A 14069-nucleotide genomic window follows, 5' to 3' on the forward strand; every position below is an offset into this window, starting at 1 on the left:
CGGTATCTTTGCCAAGAAAACCCCAAATGGGGTCCCAAAGAGTCGGACACCCCTGAACAACTACTACGTGCCAAGCACTGTGCTAAACGCTTGGGAATATGAAGGCAAAAACCCAGTCCCTGTTCTCAAGAAGCTCAGTCTCATGATGGAGACAACAAGCAGCTATGCACGAACAAGATATGAGCGGGATAAATTGGGGGAGAAAACATGCAAACAAGATGTAGAGAAGTGAGAGGTAACCTCCGAGGGAAGGCGCCAAGATTAATTAAGTAGGACTGGGAGAGGGTTCTTGCAGAAGGCAGCCCACGAAAGAAGCCCGTGGGCTCCTGCGTTCCAGGGCCGCGGTGACAGTCAAACCAGATCATCTTATCTATGAGATACCCATTTAAAGCGCTTTGCAAACTTTAAAGCATTCTATAGACTAGCTATTATTATCAGCAACGCAAAATTGGTGAAATGCAGCATTTTTTAAAAGAACAATAATAAAAGAGGGGGACCTTCGCCCCGAGCGTGCACCCACTCCAGAAAGTATTCGGGGTCCGGGCTGGAGCGGCACCCCTAGACCCAACCTCTCCAACAGAGCTGCGCACGCACGCACGCAGCCAGGCCCTGCCCCCACCAGCGGGATCACGTGGCCAGAGCCCTTCTCCAGCTCAGCTCAGCTCAGCCCAGCCCAGGCCAGCGCAGCCCAGCCCCGAGCTCTGGGCTGTGTCTGCTCTTGAACTCTGCGCGGGGCCCTATAGGCGAGAGGAGGGGCGCGCGGGCGCGCGCGCGCCAGGTCGCGGGGTTGGTTGTATAAGCGCGGGGGGTGGCACCGCCTCCTGCCCAGACCTCGAGCTGCTGCTGCGTAAAGCGCGGACACTGTGTGCTTGGCCTAGCTTGCTGCGAGCTCCCGCGGACGCTGGGGGCCTCGGGCTTCGGGCTCCGTTTGCAGCCGCCCCCAGGTGAGCAGAAGCCGGAGCGCCCCTCGGGCAGGGCGAGGGGAGCTGGGGCACCCGGTCCTGCTTCTCACCCACCCCTCCCTGTTTGGCCCCGGGCCTCCCCGAGCCTTTACAAAGCATGTTCTGCATGCGCGCAAAGCATGTCCCGCACGCGCGCAAAGCATGCCCTGCACGCGCGCAAACCTCCCCCCCGCAGCCCTTGGAGCCCTGGGGGGAGCAGGGAGCCGGGGTGCCAGGGAAGGAACTTTGCATTTGGAGGCGGAGGACCCGGTTTCAAATCCTGATTCTGCATTTGGGGAGAGTTGGTTCACTTCTCTAGCCTTCAATTTATTCTTATGTAAAGGGAAGGAGTTGGATGCTCTTCCAGGGTGCTGGAATCCTGTGATCTTATCTTCATCTAAAATATCCTGGAATGGCTTTGGAATTGGGACTGGACAAAAGAATAGTAGTCGATCATGTAGAGCAAGCCAGGGAAATGATGCTCTCTCCTTTCTGGACCACCCTCCCCCTTCTAGCTGTTAGCTCCAGCAATTGAGCGGAGACCCCAATTTTGTCTATATGTGCAATAAAATGTGCCAATGGTGACTAGTAATTTTGTGGTACCTGAAAGGAAAAATAGCTGAGACAGTCGCTAGTCAGCAGATTTTACACTTGCAATGCAATGGAGACGTATAGAAAAAGATACTAGTTAGAAATAGTAAAACGAAAACCTCCATTTTTCTAAAGGGCAGAATCAAAGGAAATGTATAATCTGGTTGGCTACATTAATCAAGTACGGGAATAAATGGAAAAACAAGTAGTTGAGAAATGTCTACCTTAAAAAAGGTATAATTGATATAGTGTAGAGCTGCAGCTAAGGAGGCATCTGCACCAGCAAGATATAGGTGAGATACAGGGTGTCCCAAAAGCCTTAGTGCAGTTTAAAGCTTTAATGATTTCAGAGCTATAAGTGCTACATACTTTCTAAAAAGCCACATTGGAAAAGTGAATTATTTAAATTTGAAAATTTTGATGCTTCTTAGGAAAATCAGCATAAATCAGCGTTGTGCTAATAAATCACTGATTTTCAGACCTGGAAAAAAAAACTTTCAGCTGCTGCTCAGTGACCAAAAGGATTGTATTTGCAATCCTAATATTAAGATCCTCCAAAGAAAGTGGTTTTGATACATGAAGGACAGTTTTGATGTGACCCCACAAGATAAAGTCTAATACATTTGAGGTATGGAAGCAAGGGGGTCTCCTCTACTAATGTATGGGTCTGATACAGTGTCATCTAGAAAATGGTACATAGCAATGCATAGTGACAGGGTGCCCCATCTTGTGTTAAAATTAAAACTCAAAATTTATTATTCAAAATTCGCAAAACTAAGTTTAAAATAAATTTAAACCGTCATTTTTAAGTAAATTTGTAGTGTTCATGATTCTGAAGTTATTAAAGTTTAAAACTGCACTAAGACTTAGGGGATACTCTATATGGTATAGATAATACACTGAAGCAAAGAAATATCTATTGGAAAAGGGATAAAAAACATGGGAAGTTTCTTCACATATATTTTGTTATGCATTACACTTTCTCAGCAAAATATAGCAATCCTGTAGTTATTTAAAATCAACACAGCGTTGTAACCCCAGTAACAAAACCCATTGGTTTGGGACTCTTTTCTTGTTGGAGATCAATGCCCTGTGTGGAATTGATGAGGGAGGGAGAAAGGAGTTTTCATCAAGCTTCCGGTGTCACTGAGTCTCTTTGGACTAAGGACACTTCTGGCTTCCAGCTTTGAGAAAGAAGAGGGAAGAGGCCAGCCCCACTTCGGGTTGCTGATGTAAGAGATTCTGGGAAGCCGTAAGGGGGACTGGCAGTATCCATCGTGTCCCTATCCCCACCTTGCTACACTAGAGACTTCAGGGACCTCCCTTTTGAATGAGATCTAGGACTCCATTAACTGAGCTGAGTTACCTCATTTCCAATGAGAGAGGATCTTCATTCAATATTGTCTGGCATGTAGTCTCCAGTTTTTTTTCTGATTTGTTTGGTTATCGAATTGGATAGTTGGGTCTCTGATAATTTCTATGTGTGTTTGTTGCGGAACTGGTGTTTGCTGGGAAAGGAATCAAGCCTTGGATATAAAACTTGGGGTCCTGCTTACCCCCATAAGCAACTGCAATTAGAAATTAGACTGAACCTGGAAATCGCATCTCCTAGACTAATAATATTTGAAGGAGAGTAGATACATCAAATTCTAACCCAGTACCACCCCTCTCTGAGGAGGGGAGAGTAGCCAAGCTTCTGCTTCACCTCCTGGCAGGAATTAAAAGTCTTCCTTAGGGAAGGGTTGGAGGGAGAGGAGATTAGAGATGTCTCTTCTGTCTTTGTTTGAGCCACACAACACCCCCATGCTATTTGGAAGGCGAAACAACCCTTGCAACAAATGGACCTTCACTACAGAATTCTCTTAGGTTTAAAGTTAAACTCCATGTTATAACTGAGTCTAATAAAGAATACTTTGCATCAGAGATTAACACCTAAAGAAACATCCTGAGCCTCTTCTCCTCCTTTCCCAACATTTCCTTTGCTCCCTTTTCCTCTCATTCCCCTTTCCCATACCTACTTTTTTGTCTTTTGTCATTTCCTTTTTTTTTTAACTTCTGTCCCAGCCTCATATGAAACCTTTGGATACCTTGATGGATCTGTGATCTCAGTAATGTGGGCACTTCTCCTGGGACAGATTACTGCCTCTTTCCTTCTTACGCTGTGAGATTTTTGTCCTTGTCACTGGTAAATGCTACAGAGAATATCTGCCAAACATCCTTCCTCTAGGTCTGTCTTTTAACATTTTCTGGGTACCAAAACTGTTCTTTTCTGCCCACCTGTTTTTCCTGGGTCTTGATATATGATCAACCAGATCCTTTTCTGAGCAATCATTTCTTTGCTCTTTTTCAATTTTGAAAGCAGGTAAATGTTTTATACTTATCTAAAAAAAATAATAAAATTAATTTGAAAATAAATGAATAATTAATTATAAAATATAATAATAAATTATATAAAATAAATAATAAAATTTATAATAATAAAAATAAAATAAACAAATTATAAAAATTATAATATTAATAGCTAACCTCCACATAGCATGTTATAGACATTATCTTCTTTGATCCTTACACCAACCCAATGACATAGGTGCTGTATTATTATACCTATTGTAAGAATGAGAATACTGAGGCTTAGAGGGCTAGTCATGTGCCTGTAACCACAGAGCTAGTACGTAGCAAAGGCAGGATTCAAAATCGGGTCCCTCTTGACTTTACCATTCTGCTTTTCATTTCTAAAGCACTCTAAAATTTCCAAAATATTTTCCTTACACTGAAGTAGGCAGTGCAAATATCCTTTATTCCCATTTTATAAATGGAGAAATGGAGGCTTCTCTGAGAGGGACTTTGGGTTCTGGATGTCTCTGGACCAAAGAACCACATCTGGCCTGGGTAGTTGGAGTAAAGGTCCTTCAGTGACTGGTTCTTTGTGCCTTGTGCCTGCCTTCATGAGCATCTGAATTTTTTGGCTCCAGTTTCCCTCCCTGCTCTAACCCTCTACAGATAATGAGCCTTCATTTATGCTCAGGTGAATAAGTATGTGAGGCTAGGTTTGTACCCGGTTCTTTTGACTCCAAATTCAGATTGGAGCTACTTTTTTTTCACCTTTGTGTGACTTTTGAATAATTACACCTCCCTCCCTCAAAAGAAAGAAAAGAAATATCTTTCTTATCTCTGCTTAAGAAGAAAAATTAATGTATTTTTTAATTGTTCAATTGATAAAACAGTTGCTAAACACTTAGATTAGATGTCATGAAAAGAAGACTAGAGATTACCTTGAGACATCTCCTTGGTTACAGAATGCCAGAAACCTGGATTGGCCTGGAAGGGGGTTGCATGTGCTGTTCCCTATACCTGAAAGCCTCTCCCTCCTAACCTCTCAGTCTTAGAATTGCTGACTTCCTTTAAATTTGTTGTCGGGTCATTTCTGGCTCTTAACCCCATTTGGCAAAGATACTGGAGTGGTTTGCCGTTTCCTTCCCTAGCTCATTCGACAGATGAGGAAACTGAGGCAAATGGGGTTAAGTGTCTCACAGCTAGTGTCTCAGGCTGGATTTGAACTTCGGTCTTCCTGATGCTAGGCCCAGAGCTCTATCCACTGTGTCACCTAACTGCCCCTGGGCTTCCTCTAAAGACATAGTACAAATACCACCTCTTCCAGGTGATTTTTCCTGGTCTCTCAGGTGGTAGTTCTTTCTGTTCTCAGGCTACTTTCCATCTACTTATTTATTTCAAATTAACCAAATTGTGTGTGTACATATATGTATGTATATATGCACACATATGCGTACACACATATGTGGATGGATGGATGGATGGATGAATGGTCTTCATGATTATAATGTAAGCTTCTTAAGGCAAGGACTATCTTTGCTTTTTCTTTGTATGCCCAAGTTTAGCAGAGTACCTGGCATATATTTATAAGTGTTCTTGGTTGATTGATTGTTTAGAATGAGGAGAACTATCATTGGTCTTGGAGGCAGTGATAAGCAAGGGTTTGTGTACTGTCTTCCTAGATTTGAAACTCCTCTCAATATGGCTTGCTGTATACTTCTTCTCTTGCAGACTAAGGACACTGGCTATTCTTCCAAACCACCTAGGGAAATGTCATGACCATGTATACACCATATTTCAAGAGGGGAGCTGGCAGAGAGGCACCCACATTAGCTAAATTGGATTTGTCTGGAGAATTGGGATTTATAGCTCAGGTGATGATACGCATCCACCCGGCCACTAGCTGAGGAGACAGTTCCATAGATTTCACACTCATTATCACAAATTCCCTTTTTCTCTGTCTAATCCAACTCCTGCATATTTTTAGTCCCAGAATAAAAGGCATAAGACCCACCATGGCCCCCAAAAAGAGGACCCACAGTGCCAGCGGGGAGCCGGAGAAGATGGAAAGCCAGGAGAGTAAAGCCAAGAGGAAGCCGCTCCAGAGGCACCAGTTCAGCAAGAGCAACATGGTTCAGAAAGAGGAGGACAAGAGAGAGGGGGAGAAGAGAGGAGGAGCCGAGGGTCTGCAGGAAGCAGTGAGGCAGTCCAGGCTCCAGACGGCCCCCTCTGTGCTGGAATTTCGCTTTAACAAGCAGCGAGTGAGACTCATCTCCCAGGACTGCCACCTGCAGGACCGGTCCCAGGCCTTTGTGTACTGGATGTCTCGGGACCAGAGAGTGCAAGGTCTGGGCAGACGGAGATGGGTCGGGGGGGACCCTTGGCGGGTGCTTCTTTGGGATTGGCCTCTGCCTTCACGGGCATCTGAATTCTTTGGCCTCAATTTCCCTCCCTCCTTTACCCTTTTTTTGCAGATAATTGGGCATTTCTTTATGCCCAGAGACTGGCCCTGAAACAAAAGCTGCCCCTGCACGTCTGCTTCTGCCTTGCCCCCTGCTTCCTGGGTGCCACCATCCGCCATTATGACTTCATGCTTCGTGGCCTGGAAGAAGTAGCGGAGGTAAATGGGAAAGGACATCATGGGGTAACTGGAGAAGAAATTGGCCATGTCTGTAGGTCCTTTATGGGTGCAGTAGCTGATTTTCATTCATTTGATATCTATAAAGTGCCTACTATGTGCAGAGCTCTGCACATAGGAGAAAGCGGGGGAGGGAATAAGTATTTATTAACTGCCTACTATGTGCCCAGTACTGTGCTAAACACTTTGCAAGTATCATCTCATTTAACCCTACCCAAATACCGTAGAAGGTAGGTATTATTATCTCCACTTTATAATCGCAGAAACAGGCAGGAAAAGGTTGAGTTACTTACCTGGGGTTATACAGGTAACATCAGAGGCTGGATTTGGATTCAGGTCTTCCTGATTGCAGACGCCAGTGTGACACTAGCTGCCCACATTGTGTGTGTGTGTGTGTGTGTGTTTTGGGGGTAAGGAGTGTGTAGATTGGAATACAAAAGTTATTAAGCATAGAGTAGAAAGGGGCAGCTAGGTGGCACAAGGCACAGAGCACCGGGCCTGCCGTTGGGAAGACTCATCTTCCTGAGTTCAAATGTGGCCTCAGACACTAACTGTGTGACCCTGGGCAAGTCACTTAGCCCTGTTTGCCTCAGTTTCCTCATCTGTAAAATGAGCTGGAGAAAGAAATGACAAACCACTCCAGTGTCTTTGCCAAAAACATCCCCCAAATATGGAGTCATGAAAAGTCACAGATGGCTAGAACAATTGAACGACGACAACAGAGTAGAAAGAGCACTATTAACCGTAGAATGAGAGAACCTGGGTTCAAATCCTACCTACCTGTGTGTCCCCGGGCAAGTCACTTAACTTGTTTGGGCTTCATTTTCCATTGGACTAGCTGTGTCCTTCCAGCTCTAAAGCTAGGCCTCTGTGATTCTTACACATGATCCATGCTCCCATTTAGTAAGTTACATACACAGTACACACAGTAATCTTAAAATTTTAATTTTAAAGCACAGAGCTGAATAGAATAAAGATAAGATAGGAAGAAATTGTTATATGAGTTTGAAGAAAAACTCAGAAGGATCAAAAGAAGGCTACCTGGAGGGGGTGGCATTTGTACGAGGTGTTAGAGGCCAGGTGGGATTTGGGGAGGTGGAGATGGGAGATATGGGCATTCTGAGTAAAGGCATAAAGCAGGAAACATCTGGATAGCGATTAGTCCCCTCTGGCTCTAGCCCCAGTGCCCATGGAGAGTAACAGTCTGAGATGATTCCTGGAAAGGGAGGGAGGTGCCAGGTGTTGGAGCAAATGCCAGGCTAAGGAGTTTGAGCGTGCAAGAGAGGGAGGATTGTGGAGAAATCTTGTCCCGACTTTGTCTGGAAGGGGGCCCTTTCATCTCTTTGTTGCAGGAATGTGAGAAGCTGTGCATCCCCTTCCACCTCCTTCTAGGCCTGCCAAAGGATGTCCTTCCTGCCTTCGTGCAGACACATAGCATCGGTGGCATAGTGACTGACTTCTCCCCTCTGCTCCACCATACCCAGTGGGTAAAAGATGTCCAGGATGCACTGCCGAAGCAGGTGCCCTTTGTACAGGTAGGTGCCTAAAATAAAGTAGTGTCACTTGGAAGGGTCCATTTGACCTGTCTTTCTTAACATCAATAAAATGCTGAGTTGGGCTTATGTGCACTAAGGCAGGGCAGAGACCTGAATTTTGCCCTCCGTCATGATCTTTGGTTATTCATAATGTTTAGGTCTAAAGGGGTAGGAGATTGGGGTGGAGGGGAGGTTGCTTGTCCAGCAGCGACAAGGGAGTTTCCCTTCTTGGAGGAGGTCAAGTACCATAAGTCTGGATGATTATGTTAGTCTCTGAGTTAAAAGTGAGAAATCACCAGAGTGGCGGGGATTTGCCAGTCCAGTGACTCCAAGTTTGTTTTCCTTTGGCAGGGGAGAGAACACTCCAAGCCACAGTGCTATGTTGTGAATCTTGAGGATTAGATGATGCTGGGGAACATTGTAGGACTAATCATAAAGGGGGCAGAATTGTATGGATTGTTTATGGGTTACTAGGATAGAATGCCGGGCCTGGAGTCAGGAAGACTCATCTTCCTGAGTTCAAATCTGGCCTCAGACACTTTCTAGCTGTGTGACCCTGGGGAAGTTACTTAACTTCTGTTTGCCTCAGTTTCCTCATCTGTAAAATGAGCTGGAGAAGGAAATGGCAAATCACTCCATTATCTTTGTCAAGAAAACCCCACATGGGGTCAGAAAGAGTTGGATGCAACTGAACAGATGTGCTAGCAAATATTTAACAACTGACCCTCCAGAGGAAAAAACGTACACGTGACATACTTCTAGATTTAATCTGCATTATTAACATTTTCTTCACCACTTTATTTTTTTAATTTATTTATTTATTTTTACTTTACAACATTCAGTTCCACAAGCTTTTTGCATTCCACGTTTTCTCCCCCACCTTACCCTCCCCCCTCCCCAAGACAGCATGCAATGTGATATAGGCTCTATATATGCATTATACATATACATTAAACATATTTTCACATTAGTCATGCTGCAAAGAAGAATTATAACCAATGCAATGAAGCACAAAAAAGAAGAAACAAAACAAACAGAGAGAGAGCAAATAGCATGCTTCAATCTGCTTTCAGACTCCATAATTCTTTCTCTGGATGTGGATACATTTTCTGTCATGAGCCTTTTGGAGTTGTCTTAGAACCTTCCGTTGCTGAGAAGAGCCAAGTCTATCAAAGTTAGTCATTGCACAATGTGGCTATAACTGTGTACAATGTTCTCCTGGTTCTGCTCCCCTCACTCAGCATCAGTTCATATATGTCTTCCCAGGTTTTTCTGAAGTCTGATCATCATTTCTTATAGCACAGTAGTATTCCATTAAATTCATATATCACAACTTGTTCAGCCATTCCCTAGTTGATGGGCATCCCCTCAATTTCCAGTTCTTTGCTACCACAAAAAGCTGGTATAAATATTTTTGTACCTGTGGGTTCTTTTCCCATTTGTATGATCTCTTTGGGATACAGCCCTAGAAGTGGTATTGCAGGGTCAAAGGGTATGCACATTTTTATAGCCCTATGGGTATAGTTCCAAATTGCTCTCCAGAATGGTTGGATCAGTTCACAACTCTACCAATAATGAATTAGTGTTCCAATTTTCCCACATTTCTCCAGCATTTATAATTTTCCTGTTTTGTCACATTAGCCAATCTGATGTAGTACCTAAGAGTTGTTTTGATTTCCATTTCTCTAATCAGTACTGATTTAGAGCATTTTTTCATATGAATATAGATATCTTTAATTTCTTCCTCTGAAAACTGCCTGTTCATATCCTTTGACCATTTATCAACTGGGGAATGATTTGTATTCTTGTAGATTTTAGTCAGTTCTCTCTATATTTTAGAAATGAGGCCTTTATCAGAAACACTGGTTGTAAAAATTCTTTCCCAGATTTCTGCTTCCCTCCTAATCTTGGTTGCATTGGACTCCACCACTTTATTAAGTCTAAACAATAAACAAAACAATTTATCAAGCCCTGGTTTGTATCATTTGCTGATTTCCAAGATGTAAATGCTCCCACTGAAAATTTAACAATTGGCTCCGGTATTATCAGGCTCCAGCACATCCTGAGTTTTATGTGTTTGTTGGTTTTGCCAAAATGCTTTTTTTTTCCTCATTTCTTCTTAAATCTTTGTTACCAAGCATGGTTTACTGCATACAGGATGAGGGGAGGGATTCAGAAATGAAGATGATGTAAAAGCAAAAGTTATCAAAAGTAAGATATAAGATAAAAGTAAGAGTTTTCTCTGAGATTTCCACAGGCTAACAGAAACTAGAAGGCAACAACTTCATCCAGGAGGAAACTATGATTCTTTTTGGGCTCTTGAACACGAACTCAGCAATAGGTGTTTGCTGACTAGCCAGTGTGTATGAAGGCTATACTAGGCCTTGTGGGGTGTATAGGAGATCTGGTTTCTGCCCACAGGGAGTTTATAATCCAATTGGTTCTTCCTTAGGTAGATGCTCACAACATAGTCCCATGTTGGGTAGCCTCTGACAAGCAGGAATATGGTGCTCGAACCATCCGACACAAGATCCATGACCGGCTTCCTCATTTTCTCACTGAGTTTCCCCCAGTTATATGTCATCCATATCCTTCAAACATTCAGGCCGAGGTAAGATGGGCCCACGCCTTCAGGGAGGGCTGGACTTGGGCTGAGGAGGGTCTAGTGAAGGATTCACAGACCCCTTTTGTAAATTATTTCTTAAAGACAAGATGAGAAACTGAGGCACCAGGGAATTGACCTAATGGGCACTAGGGAAAGCTAGCGGCAAAACCCCGGAGTTAGTCTCGCAAGTGACTGTTTTATACAGCCTTGTGATGTGTTTGCCCAGAGTACTGTCACAGGACTGGGATTTCTCTGCCTGCTTCTCTGAAGTCCCACTACCCCCGGTTCAGGTCAGACGACCTCAGTTAATCAGTATCTTAATTCTTAAATACCCACTATGTGACAAGCACTGTGCTAGGCACTGGGGATACTGTTCACCAAAAAATGAAACCATCTTTATTGGCAAGGAACTCACAGTCTAATGAGGGAATAAATATACAGGGAGTCCATACAAGGAAATTCAAGATAGTTTGGGAGGGAGGGTACTAGTAGTGAGTGAGAGAGAGAGAGAGAGACAGAGAGAGAGAGAGAGAGAGAGAGAGAGAGGGAGGGAGGAAGGGAGGAAGAGTGAGAAAGAGGAAGAGAATGAGAAAAGAGAAAGTGAGAAAAGAAAGTGAGAGGAAGGAAGAGAGAGAAAAGAGAATAAGAGAGAAAGGAAGAGAGTGAGAAAGACAGAAAATGCATGGATTAGTACGTGTTCCAGGTATTGAGCTTAAGTACTAGGGTTTTAAATACAAGCAAGCAATCAGTCTTCACTCTCTAGGAGTGTACATTCTAATGGGAAAAAGGCAACTCATGAAGGAGAGTTGGAGAAAGGGGGAAGCCACTGTGGTGGTTGGGAAGTGGTGTGGAGTCCTTCTCAGCAAGATAAGGAAACTTGGAGAATGAAGCTGAGGGTTAGCATGGTATAGAGATGTTTGGGGAAGGGTTTGTGTAGAAGGGGGTGCTTAAAATGAAGCGAGCAGGACCAGGAGAACATTGTACACAGTGACAGCAACACCATGCGATGATCAGCTATGATAGACTTGGCTCTTCTCAGCAACACAATGAGCCACGACAATTCTGAAGGACTTAGAATGAAAAAATGCTATCCAACTCTAGAGAAAGAATTGATAAGAGTATGAATGCAGATCGAAGCATACTTTTTTTTTACTTTATTTTTCTTGGGGTTTTTATGTCTGTGTTTTCCTTTGCAACATGGCTGGTATGGAAATATGCTTTACATGACTGCATATGTGTAATCTATATCAAATTGCTTTCCTTCTCAATGATGGAGGAGGAGAGGGAGAGAATTTGGAACTCAGAATTTTTGTTTTTACCTGTAATTGGAAAAAAACATAAAATTTTTTTAGAAAAATAAGAAGAGGTGATTAAGCTGAATCTTAGAAGGAAGAGAGGTGAAGGAGTTATTCTAGGCATGAGGGATGACCAGCTAAATAGCAGAGATGTGGGAGAGGAAGTGCAATGTGTGAAGATTAGAGAAATACCGAGTTTCCTGGATTGCAGAGTGCAGAAAGTGCAGTAATAAATATTAATATAAAATTTTATATATAAGGTTTATAATTGATGTAAATATAAATTTTAATAAAAATTAATATAAAGACATTAAAATAAATAAATGAGGCTGGAAAGAGAGGTTGGGACCAGGTTGCAAAGTATTTTAAAAGTCAAAGAGAAGTTTCTGCTTTTTCCTTAAGGCACTAGGGAGCCATAGGAGTTGAATGAGCAAGGGAGTGACACAGTCAGACCTCAGCTTAAGGAAAATCATTTTGGCTGCAGTGTTATAGGATGTACTTGAAATGAGGACAAATTCAAAGCAGGGAGACCAACAAGGACATTGCTGTAGTAGTTTAGGCAAGGGGTGATGAGGGCTCGAATTAAGGTGATAGCTGTGAATAGAGAGAAGGAGTTGGCCTTGAAAGGTGTTATGGCAGCTGATTGGATTATGTAGGTTGTGGGGGAGAGTGAGAAGTCGAGACTGATGCTCACAAGCTTGGGAGACCTGGAAGAATGGAGGTATCAGAACATGATATTCAGGTCTTAGTGCACCTTTTAGGAGCAGCTTGGAGAAGCTAGAGAGTGCCCAGAGGCTGGTCGGCAGGATAGTGAGGAGGCTTCAAGTCAGGGCCATTTGAAGGACATGAGGCTATCTAGGAGAACAATTTGAGGTTTGGGGAAGGGGGAAAACACGGCATCTGTCTTAAGATATTTGAAAGGCTGTCATATGGGAGAAGGATTAGACTCGTTCTTCAGAATGACTTAGTACAAAGAAGGCAGGATTTAGAGTCAGGGGCTTGGGTTCTAAACCTGGTCCAGTTACTTCCTACCTGTGTGGCCTTGGGCAAGTTACTTCCAGTTTCCTCACCTGTCAAATGAGGGAGCTGGATAAATAAATAAACAAACAAATAACTGCTGTGGTCCCTTCTAGCTCTAGGCCTGTGACCCTAAATTGCACCAAGGTAAATTTAAGTCAGTCTAAGTAAAGTCTTTTTAACATTTATAGCTGTCCCAAAGTGAAGTGGACTACCATGGGATAACTTAAATACCTTACTTCTAGAAGTCTTCAAGGGAGGCTGGATGGCCACCGGTCAGGGTGGTTTCTGCTCAGGTTGAACAGGATGGGCCTCTGAGGTCCCTTCCAAATCTGAGATTTCATGATTCTCTCCTAGCAGGGGAGGGTCCATCTTTTGAATGAATAAATAAATAAAAATGTATTTATCAAGCATTTATTATCTGCCAAACACTGTGCTAGATCCTAGAAATTCAAAAGGGAAAAATAAGACAGTCATGGGATAAGGAGGGGCAGTGTGAGAAGGAGGTGAGAAAGAGAGAAAATAGATTTTTGTTCATTAAAAAAATTGAATTAAAAAAGGAATTAAAATTTAAATACATTTTTTAAAGATAATTCCGGCTTTCAAGGATCTCACAGTCTAACTGAGGAAGACAACCCATAGAGAAAGTCAGCTGTGGAGAGGATGGAAAAGCCCCTGAGTCCTGAGGGTGCATCAGAAGGGCAGATGGCAAGGCCCCGGAACTCCTTAGGCTGTGTTAGTAGGCCAGATGATGTGCCTAAGGTCTGCGTGGTGTAGATGGGAAGGATATAACTGTAATCACTGTTTCTCGTTCCCCTTCCTGAGCACAGCCTGTGGACTGGAATGGCTGCCGGGCGGGGCTGCAGGTGGATCGATCCGTGAAGGAGGTGTCCTGGGCCAAGCCGGGCACTGCCTCAGGGCTGACCATGTTACAGTCCTTCATTGCTGAGAGGCTCCCGTACTTTGGGTCTGACCGAAATAACCCCAACAAGGATGCGCTCAGCAACCTCTCCCCCTGGTTCCACTTTGGTGAGCCTTCACTTAACCTTCTTTTCTTCCTGTATCACCTCATTAGAACCCCACAGTTTCATTCTCTCATCACTTGACTGGCTCTAG

General features: G+C 43.5%; 1 protein-coding gene across 2 annotated transcripts in view; it reads left to right on the top strand.

The window, feature by feature from the left end:
- Positions 1-635: 635 nt before the first annotated feature.
- LOC118840215 (deoxyribodipyrimidine photo-lyase) overlaps positions 636-14069 on the top strand; it is a 29838-nt gene continuing 16404 nt past the window's right edge. The window contains exons 1-7 of one of the 2 annotated variants that reach the window (XM_036747714.1): positions 785-944; positions 5595-5737; positions 5851-6209; positions 6338-6483; positions 7854-8036; positions 10489-10647; positions 13784-13982. In XM_036747714.1, coding sequence (XP_036603609.1) covers positions 5879-6209; positions 6338-6483; positions 7854-8036; positions 10489-10647; positions 13784-13982 — 1018 coding nt within the window. In that variant the 5' untranslated portion in view covers positions 785-944; positions 5595-5737; positions 5851-5878. Of the gene's footprint in view, positions 945-5594; positions 5738-5850; positions 6210-6337; positions 6484-7853; positions 8037-10488; positions 10648-13783; positions 13983-14069 lie in introns of both variants that reach the window. The other variant, XM_036747712.1, reaches the window with a different exon arrangement.

This window comes from Trichosurus vulpecula, chromosome 2 (genome assembly GCF_011100635.1).
Source record: "Trichosurus vulpecula isolate mTriVul1 chromosome 2, mTriVul1.pri, whole genome shotgun sequence".
In the NCBI taxonomy this organism is placed as follows: Eukaryota; Metazoa; Chordata; class Mammalia; order Diprotodontia; family Phalangeridae; genus Trichosurus; species Trichosurus vulpecula.